Source organism: Labrus bergylta, chromosome 14 (genome assembly GCF_963930695.1).
Source record: "Labrus bergylta chromosome 14, fLabBer1.1, whole genome shotgun sequence".
Taxonomy (NCBI): domain Eukaryota; kingdom Metazoa; phylum Chordata; class Actinopteri; order Labriformes; family Labridae; genus Labrus; species Labrus bergylta.
Window position 1 is genome coordinate 21,931,962 of NC_089208.1, and position 15,290 is coordinate 21,947,251.

General features: G+C 42.7%; 1 protein-coding gene across 1 annotated transcript; it reads right to left on the minus strand.

The window, feature by feature from the left end:
• Window positions 1-326: 326 nt before the first annotated feature.
• Window positions 327-9,795, minus strand: si:ch211-283g2.1 (sodium- and chloride-dependent GABA transporter ine). Its single transcript, XM_020649979.3, has 13 exons — window positions 9,604-9,795; window positions 9,082-9,216; window positions 8,793-8,997; window positions 7,159-7,291; window positions 6,868-7,002; window positions 6,658-6,761; window positions 6,442-6,566; window positions 3,405-3,517; window positions 3,176-3,316; window positions 2,998-3,097; window positions 2,070-2,170; window positions 1,827-1,994; window positions 327-1,086 (listed from the first exon to the last, which is right to left on the minus strand). The coding sequence occupies exons 1-13, from the start codon at window positions 9,782-9,784 to the stop codon at window positions 934-936; spliced, it is 1,794 nt and encodes a 597-aa protein (XP_020505635.1). The 5' UTR covers window positions 9,785-9,795; the 3' UTR covers window positions 327-933.
• Window positions 9,796-15,290: the final 5,495 nt, after the last annotated feature.

Consider the following 15,290-nt stretch of genomic DNA (forward strand, 5'->3'; position numbering starts at 1 on the left):
ATGTGCCTTTAAGAGGTTCCCAAACCATGACACCAAGCGAAAGGCCAACCAACCTTCTCATAAAGGTCACAGTGAGGAGTGCTGAATCTCTCAGCAGTTATGAATCTGAGGGTGAAGTGATCGACGGCTTGCAGAGGCTTTAGAGTTGAAGCTGCAGCTTGTCGATAAATGACGTCATCGTGATTTATTACTGACAAGAATACAGCTTCAACAATTATTTTTCTACAGGATCAAACCGAAAACATGATTTTATCCTTCACAGAAGCTGCACGCCAAGATATTTCTACTCTCCGTTTCTGAGCCCTCATGTAATCAGACACAAGCTGTGGACTTTGGGACAGAATATTTTATTACACCTTACATGACATATCATTGAGTCCGCAGGTACTCCCTTTATTATCAGCTCCCATTTATCACTTTTTATCAGCGGTGATATTTGACCTAATGAGTGAGTCAGCTACCACGAGGCGGCACATACCGGATCAGGTTTGTGGAGGAAGTTCTAAGATATCAGCGTTTATTCAACACAGGGCTAAAAGTTCTGAAACAGATGCATTAACAGACATAACCTGAAGATGGCGCACTTTTCAAAGTAAAAGCCTCCCACGATCACACAGTGAGTCACAGTTTTAGTCAGACACGAATCATGTTCACAACAATAAAAGATTTGAAACATCGGCTCCCCGAAACATCTCATGGCTTAATAAAAGAAGATCAGTTCTGTACGCAGAAGTTTAATTTACAGGCTCACAAAAACAGCCGATTTTAATATCTGCATGGCAGATATGCAGTAGTGCATTTTCACGATCATGTGAATAATTAACGTTGTATTCTTCTGTCTCACGTCCGAAGCAGAAGTTAAAGATTTGAAGCTGATGATCAGCAATCATTAGTGATCAACTGGAGATGACTCTCGGAGAACGTTATGAGGTATCAGAAGTTTGTCTCAGCAGGAGGCTTCTCAGGAACACTGATGTTGGAGCTGATGATGGATAAACCGGGGTTTGCAATGATTCCTCCCCGCTCATAGTACGGCATCTTTTGCTTTTCATTCAGCGCGTAGGGTGTGATGGACAGCTTCAGTTTCTGCAGGGAGACACAAACATGTCAACGCTACAGGAGTTTCCTCCCATAACACAAAAAAGTAAGCTAAACTATGCACACTGCTCTGAAAAGATGGAGTAACAGAAACACGACTCTATGGAGTTCGACATAGGCCCAAAACATTTTTTTTATATTTTTGTCGATTTTGCCAATAACAATGATTGACGATATTTTGCATCCCACTGTGTTTAAAAACTATCATGACAGCATTTCAAACGAGGCCGCTTGAATTGGCAACATATCCTTTGCACCATATTTGTCTACAGCGTTTGTTGTTTCTGTTGTTTTCTCATTCACGTCCCCCCATAGTCCTGTGTGTGTACCTCCTGTATAGTCTTTGCTGTAAGGAGCATGTGTGAACAACCAGATCAGGAGAATCTCATTAGCATTCCTCCTGAAATTATCTAGATATTTTCAGTAGTGAATGTGTGAAAACTGCGTCAGTCTGCTGCAGATTCAAGTCTTTTAGGCAGCATCCCTCTTTTCGAAGCCGAATCACCTCCATGCCAGTGAAGATGATCCAGCCGGCTGTATGGCTTTTTAACTTTAGCCATGCAGTTGGCTACACTAGCTTAGCTGGCTAAGTCTGTCCTACTCGTACTCGCCCTACCGTCCCTCTCTCTCTTTCACTGACTCTCTCTACTGTCCTGTCTTTCAATAATAAAGTCACAAAAAGCACAAAATAAACCTTGAAAAAAAGCAAATGGTTGATGAACAATCACCTGCATTAATGATCCAGGCAGCACCCACAGTGTGTGGATGGCACCCAAAGGAATCCAAATGATGGAAGCCATGGCGATGAACCAGCCGACCCCCTGAGCCCAGGGAGGGAACACGATGTCCTCATAGCGGGCCGGTTTGAACTGAATGACTGAGAAAATGAGGAGCACCTGCAGGACGGAGGAAAGTGTTACATTCAGAGAAGTCTTAAAGGTGTAAATAATAACAGAAATGTGTTTCCTCACAGTGATGAGCACAGGAGCAACGATCAGCCAGCAGCCCATGAAGAAGATGTTGGCTCCTTGTCCTGTCATCTCTTTCAGGTTACTGGAGAGTCGATTCACTCCTGCACACAGAGAAGTGCAAACATCAGTAAACAGACATAAATCTCTTCATATGCATGTAAATAGCATTTAGCAAAGGTGATTACAGTGAGAAGTGACATCCATAGCTGCACCTAACTATACAAACACTGCACGTTAACACAAGCGGAAAGAGAAACATCGAGTGTCAAACATCAGAGTAAATATTCACAAACACCGTGAGAATCCTCTCAGAGATTCCGAACTCAAAATGTTCAATCAAGGAGTCGCAGCTCAGGAGAGAGTAAGGATCATTCAGCCTGTCGTTAGGTTGACTGAAAGTTAGGGTGAGACAGCATTTCCAGCATGGAGACTGCCATGGATGAGCCTCCAGAGCCCCCTGCAGGAACAGACGGGTGAAGTCACTCAGGCTTCAAACATTCAAATTTACAGTTTGTGTTTCAGAGTAATTAGGACACTTTCAAGCTAAGTTAGGATCTCTCTGAGGAGATTCTCTGAGTGTTTGTGAAGAGAAGAAGAAGAGGAGAATATGTGACCTTTAAAGGGGACATATCATGAAGAATCCTTTGTGTTTTTGAACATATATTTGGGTATGTCTACCAACCCACAAAATGTGAAATAAACCCATCCAGTCCTTTGTTTTAGGTCTGCATAAGTCTTGCAACACCGAGAAAAATGCTCCGTTTCAAATGTGCTCACCTTGGTCAAAAAATACCCTCCCCTCCCCTCCCCTGGTATCTCCACTCATGGACTCCACACCCAGTCTAGAGAAAAACTTTTGAGCAGGTCCGCCCAGAAGGGGGATAATATGTCCTCTTTAAAGGTGCTATATACTCAACATGTTTCTCACCATAAAACCAGCAGATGGCGAGAATCTCAAAGAATGCCAGAAACATGATGGACACAATGGCGGTGTAATGGTCCATCAGCTGGAAAACATAGATCCCCACCTGGACAGAGACACACCGTTAGGGAGCAGTTTGGTGAACACCTGGTGAAGTTGAAACCCAGGAAGTTAAAGTGTGTACCTGCATGACGAGAGGAATTCCCAGAAGACAAGCTGCACTGCAAACAGCCAAAACAAAGAGCTCCTTACGCTTGAAAATGTGAATCAGGCTTTGATAAAACTCGTCCATGAGACTGGTCACCATCACTTCCACCATCGCAAACTGATAGGAAGTCACAGAAACAAAGAAGTCATACTGGTCTGGTGCAATCATTTATCAATGTGAACTGAAGTGCTTCCCCGTGATCTACCTCGCTGTCCAGTCCCAGGCACAGCAGCATGAAGAAGAACATCACCGCCCACAGCTGAGACACCGGCATGTTGGCAAAGGCTTGTGGGTAAACAATAAAAACCAATCCTGGACCTGAACACAAACAGGATGTCAGTCCAGCATGGGGATGATTCAATAAATCGTTACACATAAAAAAAAAAACAGGGAAACTGAGACGAGGAGATGTTAATATATTGAGAGTTACAGATATGAGCAGAAAGATTTTGTTACAAAGGTTTCTATTTTAGGTTTTAATCTCCACTTCATCTCCCAAATCAAGATTTAAAAAGTCATTGAGGGTTTCTGTGTCACTCAATGGAGATGTGAGGGCACTCTTTAGTTAGTAATGGTGTTGTAGTACTTGAAACCGGTCTTGGTCTCGAGATTCAAATATCTTTATTGAGTTTTCATCATATAAACACAAAATACAAAAAAAAGAAGAAGAATAAAACATAGAAAACACCAGGGTTGGGCAGTAATATTCCACATTGCCACAAATGGTAGATAGTAATGTGCAGAACAAGTAAGACAAACAAGTCTCTGTGGCAGTGACAGTAATACCTGATAAAGTGCAATAGCCTATTCCACCCTCCCATCCCCAGCTGTCCTGAAAAAATTAAGGCGTAATATCTAAGAGTTAGTTTGCAGCGCACCACACAGAGTCAGATCTTACTTTTTATGCCAAGGGCCGGATCAAAGTTCATCTCATGATGATTTAGTTTGAGTGTTGGTTAAGAAAGGTTCCCATGTCTCATAGAATTTCCTCTTCAAGCTTCTGACAGAAAAACATAACATCTCGAGTTTGAGACAGGACATTACATCCTGATGCCACTGGTAAAGCGTGGGCAGGGCAGCACCCTTCCATTTCAGCAGGATTGCACGTCTGGCCAAGAGCAAGGCAAAAGCGACCATGCGGTGTTCTGTAGAAGTCAGGTGGGGGTTATCTCCACTAGCAACACCAAACAGGGCAAGGGTAGGGCAAAGGCTTAGATTTTTATTTAATATTGTAGGTAAAGTATGGAAGATGTCATGCCAGAATTTCTGAAATTTAGGACATAGCCAATACATATGTATCAGGGTAGCATCACTGTAATTGCATTTGTCACAGGTGGGAGTTATATCGGGGTAGATGCTGGACAGCTTTACCTTGGACATGTGAGCCCTGTGGACCACCTTAAATTGAAGTAGACAATGTCTAGCACAGATTGAGGATTTATGTATTATAAAAGAATGGAGTCCCATTGGTCATCAGAGATGTGTCCCAAGTCCTGTTCCCAGGCCGCCTTAATCTTGTCCAGTGGTGAACATATCAGCATCGAAATGATATTGTGTAACTTATACACAGCACACCTCTAGGCAGTGGATCAAAGGAAAGAAAGGTATCTATTGGGTTAGCTATGGGTACTGAAGGGAAACAAGGCACGTGTGAGCTGTAAATACCGAAAGAAGTGCGTTTTGGGTAGATTGTACTTCTCAGTCAATTGATTAAAGGAAACAAAACAGCCGTCTTCAAACAAGTCCGCAAACGATCTGATGCCCCTTTCATGCCAAGTCCGAAAAGTTGAGTCAGAGCGTGAGGGGGTGAAAAGGTGGTTGGAGGCAATCGGACTCAAAAGGGAAAAGAGTTTGTATCGAAAGGATCTCCTAAATTGGGTCCACACCCGAAGGGTATGACGTACCACTGGATTATCCAGTGATTTTTGGTAAGGGGCAGTCAAGCGGCGCACCAAGGAGTGCAGGGAGGGAGATGTCTCAGCATGAATTTAGCTCCAGAGATGTCCAGTTTGGACCGTCGGGCTGGAGATAAAAGCGAGTCCAAAAAGCAATACAACGAATATTGGTAGCCCAGTAGTAGTGACGGAAATCAGGGAGCCCCAAACCTCCGTCCCCTTTGGGTCTCTGAAGCAGGGCTTTGCTAATTTGAGGCCTCTTGCCCTGCCATATATATGAGGAGATAATGGAATCCAGTGAAACAAAAAACGATTTTGGAACAAGTACTGGGACACACTGAAACAAATATCTAAATTTTGGGAGTATATTCATTTTTATGGAGTTTATTCGCCCAGCGAGCGATAAGGCGAGAGGGGACCACTTTTATAGTGATGTTCTGACCTGGTTTAACAGGGTAATAAAATTTTCTTTCAAAAGGTTCTTAAATTGTCGGGTAGCAACCACTCCCAAATAGGTAAATTGTCTCTCTTCAATTTGAAATGGAATGCCGCTGTAGTCTAAGTCAAACGCCTCTCTGTTAATTTGAAACAGTTCACTCTTGTGCATATTGATCTTGTATCCAGATATAGATCCAAATTGCTCAAGCAGGGAGAGAGCTGCTGGAAGAGAGGTATTTGGGTCTGAAACATATAATAGGAGATCATCTGCATATAAAGACACCCTATGCTCTGTTCGAGACCACTTTTTGAAGATCTCAGTCTCGTCTTGGAATCTAAATAATTTTTACTCAGTCTTGTCTCAGTCTCAGACTGGGCCGATTCCGGATTTTTTGTTCTCTAATCTTCATCCGTTCATCCATTTACTCCTCAACCCTCAACCGATACCCGTTCCCTTATTCCTTCATCCCCCATCCCTTGACCCTTACCCCCCTCCTTTCATCCCTCGACCCTAACCTTTATCCCTTCAAAAACTTCACCATTGACCCTCATCCCTTCATCCCTTTACTCCTCAACACATACCTTCTTCCATCCCTCAACCGGTACCTGTACCTGTACCTGTTTCCTGTAATCCCTAAATCCCTTCATCCCTCAACCCATAATCTTATCACTTCAACCTTGACCCTTCCCCCCCCTCCCTTAATCCCTTAATCCCTCGACCCATAATCTTATCACTTCATCCTTGACCCTTCCCCCCCTCCCTTCATCCCTCGATCCTTAACCCTAACTAAAATTTACCTTGTTTTTCTCTTTTTTGGATATAAATGATACTGTAGGATTCGACCGTAGTTCAATTAAAATAGTCTGAGGTTGAACCAATTAAAACGTTTTATTGTGTTATTTTCTCACCATCCACAGCCAGATCTTTGATAGCGATGCCCTGCAGATGAGACATGTATCCGAACGCAGAGAAAATGACAAATCCTGCCAGGATGCTGGTGAGGGAGTTGATGATGGCAATGGTCAGAGTATCCCTGGGGAGAAAGATGATGTTTTTTTAAGTCTTATATCACTCTCTTTCCACCCAGACATCAATAATAACACAGCTGATTTAATGCTGAATACTTCAGAACATTGTTGTTGAAGGAGTTGTAGCTGGACATGGCCATTAGGGAGCCGAATCCAATCCCGATGGAGTTAAAGATCTGAGCGGCTGCATTCACCCAAACCTGCAACACAGAGGGACCCTCTTCCAAAAACCATAGAACACAGACAGCATCAACCATCAAAAACCCAGCAGATACAAGTTTACAGATTGTTGTTCGATAATCTAACCTCCACGGAGAGCAGCTTCTCCCATTCAGGCACGATGAAGAATATTATTCCATCTATAGCTCCAGGAAGCTGCGCATTATTGATCAGCAGTGCAACCAGGATAAGATACGGGAACAGAGCTGTGAAGTACACGACCTGCAAACAGAAACACACAAAGGTTATCATACACTGACCGTCCATCTCTCTCTTCTCCCTCTGAATACCGTAAAACTTCAAATCCTAACATTAGGCCTTGTCCTTTTTACGAGCCGTTGACATGTGTGACCGTATGTTTCTTTTCTGTTCACTCACCTTGCCTGTTGATTTCACCCCCTTAAAGATGCAAAGATAGATGAGGATCCAAGCAAGAATAAGAATGAGGAAAAGCTCCCAACGCATCTCTCCTGTTTCCTCGACTCCACTCGTTTGCTCCAGCATCTTATATCTTCCCCCAGAAGGAGACAGAGTGGATCAGTGATGCACAAAGACAGTTACATTCTACATTTATGGGAATAATAAACTTTGCTGTAAACCGAAAAGATCCTCTAACAATGTTTCCGTTGTCATGACAATAGGATTTAAAATAGACCGGAAAGCAGAAACATCTGGTGTCCTACAGGGCACCATTCTGCGCCTCTTCATGTTTTTTGATCCATAATGGTGAACGATGATATATTCATGTTAATGTTTATATATTTTGTACCTAAAAATGGTATCTTACACAATCATCTCGTCCTATTTTATGAGCCAAGTGCTTGCATGACTTTTATATGTTTTCAAATAAATTATTTTGTCAATATTTGTCTTGAAGCTCACCACCAAAGTCTGAATCACTGTGGCTTTAACTGACGTAACCTCAACTTCCATTCCCACCACTTCCTGCAGTTTAAAAGTTAAACAGTAACTAGTTAGAAAACGTGATTAATCCCCCCACTGACTCAGCAGAAGAAGATCCAGAATGATCCTCCTTTTTAACCAACAGGGCCAACACGTGTCTGAACTTTAATAATCAATAAATAATTTCTTAAGCGGGAACATCTTAAGCTCATCTGTCCAATGATGATAACTTCTTACACCGACTTAACATTTGACCTCCCTCACTTCCTGGAGGTGGAGCCAAGCTTGAATTAATACCTTTTCTCTGACTGATACCCATGACATGACATTGATAAGATGTTGTCAATTACACTTGTAAATGTTGTGTATCAAGATTATTACTGTTTAACCCCCCTGGGCTGGTCAGCGCTGCTGCCAGCGAGAAGGCCCCATCTGACAGGAGCCTCCCTGTGTGGAGTTTGCATGTATTCATGCGTGGGTTCCCTTTACAGATAAAAAAATAAAAATAAATAATAAGTGACGCCTGCAGGGGCGGAGCCAGGGGAGGCCAGGGCAACACTAGAAATCTGATTGTACACCCCAAAATCCTGAACTATGATTGGCTGTTTGACTTGTCAGAGTTCAGACTTTTGTTCAGATCAACTATTTTGGCTGTGTTACAACAGGCTGCTGGAAGCTTCCTTTGCATTTCAATGTCGGCCATTTCATTATTTCAGTATTTCATGCGTGGGTTCTCTCCGGGTACTCCGGCTTCCTCCCACAGTCCATAGACATGCTCGTTAGGTTAACTGGTGACTTGTCCGTATGTGTGAATGTGAGTGTGGCTGCTTGTCTGTCTCTATATCAGCGCTGTGATTGGCTGGTGAACAGTTCAGGGTGTAACCCTGCCTCTCGCCCACTGACAGCTAAGATCGGCTCCAGCCCCCCAGCGACCCTGAACAGGAAAAGCGATATCGATAATGAATGGCTATTACCAATCTGATTAAAAATGTCCAATTGTAAACAGTCCAGCCGCCTGTGAAAGGACAGCTACAGAGAAATCATTACCTTGTCTGGTTTACGTGTCTAAGAAACTTTGTTTTGTTTCTCCTATGCAGAGCAAAAAGTACCTGAAGAACTCCTGGCTGGCAGTAGAGGAGTAGCTGCTGTTGGTGGCGTGGTTGGTACAGTTTGGAGTGTTCCAGGTGTTGTTGCAGTTCTGCCAAGGCAGCGGCACCTGGAAGGAGCTGAAGAGGTAATAGAGGGCCCAGGTGATGACGACGTTGTAGTAGGTGCACATTATGAAGGAGATGGCCACTGATGCTAAACCCACACCTGAGGACAGATCAAGTAAATAAAGTGTATAAGCAGTGTGGGCACTTTTTAGAAAGGGGGGACACATCTCCTGCCTCAGAATACCTTTTAAGAGGGGGCAGACAATAGCCAGGGCATGGACCGGTCCTCTCCTGGTGTACTGACCCACAGTCAGCTCCATGTAGAGCAGAGGGATCCCCAACACCACCAGCATCAACAGGTAGGGCACCAGGAAGGCACCTGGCAGGAGGACATGGCAAACTTTCACTTACATTTGTCAAAGGAGGTCCGGTAGTGTCATGATAACCTCTCATCTTTAACCTTCTTTTAGCGTCATATGCAATTAAATTCTCGGCCTTATAGGAAGTGTCATTTGAAATAGATAGTGAAGTTATGGTGGTAAACATGCAGTACAACAGTACAAGGCCATTCTTGTTTGTAGCACACACTGAGCTCTTCTGAACAATTTGTACATTTTTCACACAATCAGTCTGACAGCAGAACAGAGTTCTCACCCTCAGCACTGTTTGTCCACCTTTGGACCCCCGCCGCGGGACCAGTGTGTATGTACAGACGATGGTCTAGTTTCACAACACAGTCTGAAATGTCAGGTTTGTTCTCTCTCACCTCCTCCGCTCCTGTAGCAGAGATATGGGAACCTCCAAACGTTGCCCAGACCCACTGCACAGCCGATGCCGGCCAGCGTGAACTCTATCTGCCTGCTCCATGTCGGTCTGCTGAACTGCTGCGGCTCCATGTCGGCTCCCTGCTGTGTCACCTCTGTCACTCCTCTGGGCCCCGACTTCATGGAAAGGTTGACTGGGATTGAAGCGACACTGGGTGTTATAACCTTTCTTTTTATTATCTTTAATGATTACCTCAGCATGCGGCAACTCCAAGACCTGTCCGACAGGGTGGATTTCAACCCTTTTTCAGGGTTTATATAGCTCCACACTTTCTAGAGTCAAATTAACACTTTTGAAATAGTTAAACATTTAACACTGAGAGAGAGTTCCCTTTTCAACTCGCTAAACAGAATGTAAATAAATAACACTTAGGGATTAGACAAGTAACTCTGCTATGACACTTTTTTTTTACTACCTGGCTAGTGTTAGTTTCACTCCATTAAGTGTCAGGTATTTACACTACAAAGTGTTAAAATTATTTAAAGAATGATTTTAAAAAAAAAGAAAAAAAAAAGTAATTTTCAAACAGTGACATTTTATTTTCTCTGTAAATCAATACATTGTAAATGAAGGTACAATATACAACTACCACATTTTTTTCAAGAATGTGTAAAAATTCACCAATGCTGCATCATAAGACATGTTAAACACAAAATGTGCTTTAAAAAAGTTCATCAAATGCCCAGAGGAAGCAGTTTGCCCAACATGGGATGAGATGATTATCCATGGTGATGTAGAAGCTGTCAATCTTGCTCTTCTGAAGTCCAACAGGGAGGAGGTATGGATACAGACTCTGCTGGCTGCGGAGATGCTCCTCCAGACTGCAGCATGACTGGGGAAATATAAATTATACACAAGGATAATGTTAATAAAGTTCCCTCAAAAAAACAATTCCATCTCAGGTAAAATCAAAGTTAAAATAATGAATGAAAAAATGCATTAATTTACTCACCTTTTTCATGAAATTGCATGTAGTCAACCTCCTCCAACTTCACATACTTCTGTAGTTGTTTGTATTTTACTGGAACCAGCATATTTTCTGAAATAAAAGTTTGACCAAGTTAATTAACACAAAAGGAGGAAATAAAAAGGGTAATGCTGGTGATGCTCACAGGGCAACTATATACATGAGAAACATGTGCCCTTCATGCTGGGACAGTGGGGTTAAAAAAACCCAAAAAAAACAGAGAAACATTAGCTTCAATCTCAAAATGTAAACATAAAAAAGCATATTGTAATTGCTACCAGCTTTAAAACTGCCTTATTTATTTTCATTTATAACGTTGAAATGATTTTAAGGGTTAGCTTACTGCATGAGGCAGCTTGCTAACATTAGCTTATCACTGTGTTTGCCATTTAGTTCATGGCAACACACAAGTCCTTTTAAAGTAGATAATCTCCACAGATATAGTATATTACAGTTGTTCAGAGAATCACATTACTTTTTTACATTATAGCATGTATTTTACTTACTGTGTAGAACTGCAGAGGAGGAACATTTTCATAACTCTTCTCTGTGTCTCCAACCGACAAAGTGAACTGAGCGGGAAACCTGGACGGAGGTTGGATTAATTAACTCTCTGCAGAGTTGGACGACAGTTGACCAATACTAATGGATCAACACTTTAAAACAACCCCTAACTAAACACCATTTCAATCAGAATGAGTTAAAAACACACATTGGGAGTTGAAATCAACTCTGAAATGTTTAACCCTGAAATTTCAACTCTTTCATTTTTGCTGTGCAAGGCTCCTGAGAGCAAGTTTGTCTCAGTTATAAAACTCTGTTCTGTGATTCCTTCATGATGTTTGCTCATCAAAAAAAGGATGGAAAGTTTCCCTGTCTTCAGATTGAAAGAGGGTCATGTTTAAAGCTCGGATCATGGATGATTAATAACCTTGGAAAGCTCATATATGTAACTCATGTTAAATCAAAGGTGTCTAAGAATATCTTTGTTTCAAACAAAGTTTCTGTTGAGGAGTTTGTAGCCTTTTAGTTGTTTTAATGTGACGCTAACTCCATTTAAGTTTGGGTTAGTATGCAGTATGTTTATGTTGAGTTTGTAATTTGTGGTTTCAGACTCAGCCAGTGTGTTTTTTCTCTATTTATGTGGAAGTGAATTCAAATTTCAATGAGTTTGATTTTTGATTTTTTGGTCTGCTGACCCACTAATCAGAGAGCACCCTCCTCATAGCAACCGTTGCTAGGATTCTTCATGTTAATTAGACAAACTTTCAGACCTTACTTTATCACTTAAGGTGGTTAAAAGGAGCTCGGGGTGTCTGACAGAGTGACTCTATCGATCACATTGTGAATAAAAGAGAACATAAGGTACAGTTTACATCATCTAATATCTCAGGATCAGGTCAAAGACATCCACACCATATATGTGAGGTCATGTTACATGCTGGTCAGTCTGTCACCATGATGTTTTGTGTGTTTGCACCCCCTGCTGGATAGAGCGGGCACTTCAGCTTGTTGGAATAGCAGAGTGAGGTTTGAATGTGAATCAGTGCACAGCGTGAGTGACTGTAATACAGCTTTAGTCCAGGGCAGAGGGAAACATTTTAAAGGGAGTCTGTTAAATGTTTTATTGTGCAAACCACCAATGACCTTTTGAGTCTTTGTTCTCCTAACAGGCGACTTCATCACACCCACAAAACTTAACGTTTCACCGCTGCCCTCATGTCGGAGGTACACGACTCCAAAAGCTCACAGCAGCAGGCCGAGGAGCAGCTTCTTCCACCAGGCTGTAAGACTTTTAAATAATTTTAAAACAACAACAACTTGTCCTGTCTTTATCTCGGAGTACTTGACTTGTTTTTTTTTATTTTGAATTAAAGTAAGGCCCTTCATGTAGACTGAAGGTTAGGACATAAAGTTAAGCACAGAAACAGGAAGTGGTTAGGGATCCCAAACTGATCAGAGGAACGGAAACAAAGGTCAATATGAGATGTCATGAGGTGGATATTACTTTGGACTCATCAGCTGAGCTGTCTGAGAGTTTGTTAAAGTGAAATGAGACATTCAAAGATGCAGCAGTGTTCTTCTTTTACATTCTTTTACAGACACTGAGGACGACTATCTACGGTGAGCCTGAGAGGCAAAATAGCACAAGATTACGTGGTTAAAAAATGAATGCATTAACATCAGACCTTAATTAATCATGATTAACTAAAAGCTGACAGCCTTTGTGTTTATATGTAATACCTACCCTTTGTCAAAGGAGCCTCCTAGCACAAGAATCTCCTACGATGGTACTTTTATAACCAGAGTGACGATAAACATCTTGGATCTTGAATCTTGATGATCTTCTGTTAGTTAGCTAGCAGTTGCTGCCCTCACAGCAGATCAGGGCACACACAGTACAGCAGGATTTCATGCTATGTCACATCAGTGTTTGTGTAAGCAGTTTTGAGATGTGTCACATGTTCACATGCTGGCTGTAGAGGAACCGGCCGAGTCCCATTCACTTCCTGCCCTGGAGCATGTCTTGTCCTCTGGTACCGCAGCTCCCACATGTCCATCTGCAGACCTCATGGGAAATATATATTTTTTAAATATATTTTGAGGGCACAGAGACCTGTAACCAAACATTGTCAGTCAATACAGTAAATTAGGAGATCCCATCTGATCCTGTACTCTGTGTCTGCTGAGTGAGCCAGGTTCTGCCCCCCCCCCCCCCCCCCCCAACACCCATAATCAGCTGATTCACTGAGTGTACAGAGGCTACTGGTAAGGTGTTATTAGAGTCCTACATTTGGTCTCTAGTCTAAGTACAGTGTTGATGACAGGCTGAGTACAGGATGTGCCACGCCTCTTCAGCATTACTCCTTGAATCTAAACTCTGGAGGTCAAAGGTTGTAATACTGCAGGTGTGTTCCTTTGAATGGACACCTTAAATAAGTAGACAACTGGTACAAACTGCTCAAGAAAAGCCCAAGAAAATCAATAAACGTATAAATCTTTCCTCTGTTGAAGCCTCAAGGTCTCCTCTTCTGGTTGTGGAAGTGCAAAGAGGACCACTGTAACAGAGAAAAAGTGAAATCCTGTGTGTGGCATACTGTTTAGATCAATAACCTCGTGAGGCAGCATGCGGGATGGGGGCGTGGTTAGATATTGGTGGGGCAGGACATCAGACGGGCGTGACCAGACATGTATGGATGTCATGACACAAACAGCACCATCTGCTGTATACCATAGACTGTAAATAAACAAGGAAGAGGCCTGAGCGACGTCACCCGTCTGTTCCTGCAGGAGGCGCTGGAGTCCCATCAAGGGCAGACTCCATGCTGGAAATGCTGTCTCAGTCTAACTTTCAGTCAACCTAACGACAGGCTGAGAGCTGGAGCTGAGGCGGGTTTTAAGCCTCCTGACAAACTGTTACACCGTGCCCACCTGTCAATCAGGTCAGCTACACGCCTTATTGTGAAAAACTCTTATCCTTCATCAAATCAAAACTGATGAGTCATCAAAACATTCACCCCCCCGTACAGTGTGTGTCGATCGAGACATGAGCTAATCAGACCTATTTGTTTTTTCGAACCAGGCTGTAAACATGTTAATCTCTGCTGTAAAAACAGGCTGTTTAGAATGGGTGTGTATGTGACTTCCTGTGCTTCTGCAGCCAGCCTCCAGTGGACACTCAGGAACTGCAGGATTTTACACTTCAGGATCTGCTTTATTTTTCAACACCGGAGGTTGTGGCTTGGCTGTCATGGAGAAATGTGATTTGGGTCTCTCAATAATCGTGAACGATGACTAAATCAGTTCTGCGTGCACACAAGAATCCAGTGCTCTGACGTCACTGAGCACAGAGTCGAAGGCAGGAGAGATTTTAGAATTTTAGTTTAGAGGTGCTCAGCTCTTTAAGAAACTGTGACATGTAGAGTTCCCATTCAATCCTCCTGATTAACCTCTCACTTCAAGAACAAGAAACATCCTCCTACATCATGTAGGAGGATGTTTACCATGTCAGATTTTTATTATCAACAATAACACTAACATGAAGTTATCTGAGCTTTATACCACACAGGCTGAAACACACACAAACAGGATCCTGTGGACGTGCACTGATGGAGAGATGTCAGAGTGAGGGGGCTGCACACTGAGAGTTCAGTGCCTTACTCAAGGGCACCTCGGCAGTGCTCAGGAAGTGAACTGGCACCTCTGCAGCTACTAGACCCAGGCTTGGTACGCTCCTGGACCCTCCAGTTCCCAGCCCGAGTTCCTGAATCCCACAGACTGAGCTGCTGCAGCCCCTATTGTATACTTATGTTTCAAAGTTTTGAATGCAGGGCTTCTACATGTAGCCTAAACTATCTGTTTTTTCTATCATTAATTAAATCACGTTTCTGTTCAGTGAAATACCCAACGACTTCGTTCACTTTCATGTTGTAGAAAAAGAGATCAATGCACCCACGGTGTTGCACATAACACTCCTCGGTCACCACCCTGTTATAGTCCTCACATAGGCTGCTGCTTTTTAAAAACTGTTGCTATCACAGCAATCTGCAGGCAAGACAATGATTTCAAAGCCCGCGAATAAGCACGTGAACAGGCCTCACACAAAAGGCAGAGTATGGTTTGATATGATTCTGGTTTAGGTTACATGCGTGAGAGGAAAT

What these genes read in the sequence shown, in the direction of transcription:
- si:ch211-283g2.1 (XM_020649979.3), bottom strand. Translation starts at nt 9,784, where the DNA reads ATGAAGTCGGGGCCCAGAGGAGTGACAGAGGTGACACAGCAGGGAGCC. An exon ending in AGAAGCTGCTCTCCGTGGAG is followed by an intron (nt 6,762 to 6,867) that starts GTTAGATTATCG and finishes TCTGTGTTGCAG; the next exon opens with GTTTGGGTGAATGCAGCCGC. An exon ending in TTCAACAACAATGTTCTGAA is followed by an intron (nt 6,567 to 6,657) that starts GTATTCAGCATT and finishes CTTTCTCCCCAG; the next exon opens with GGATACTCTGACCATTGCCA.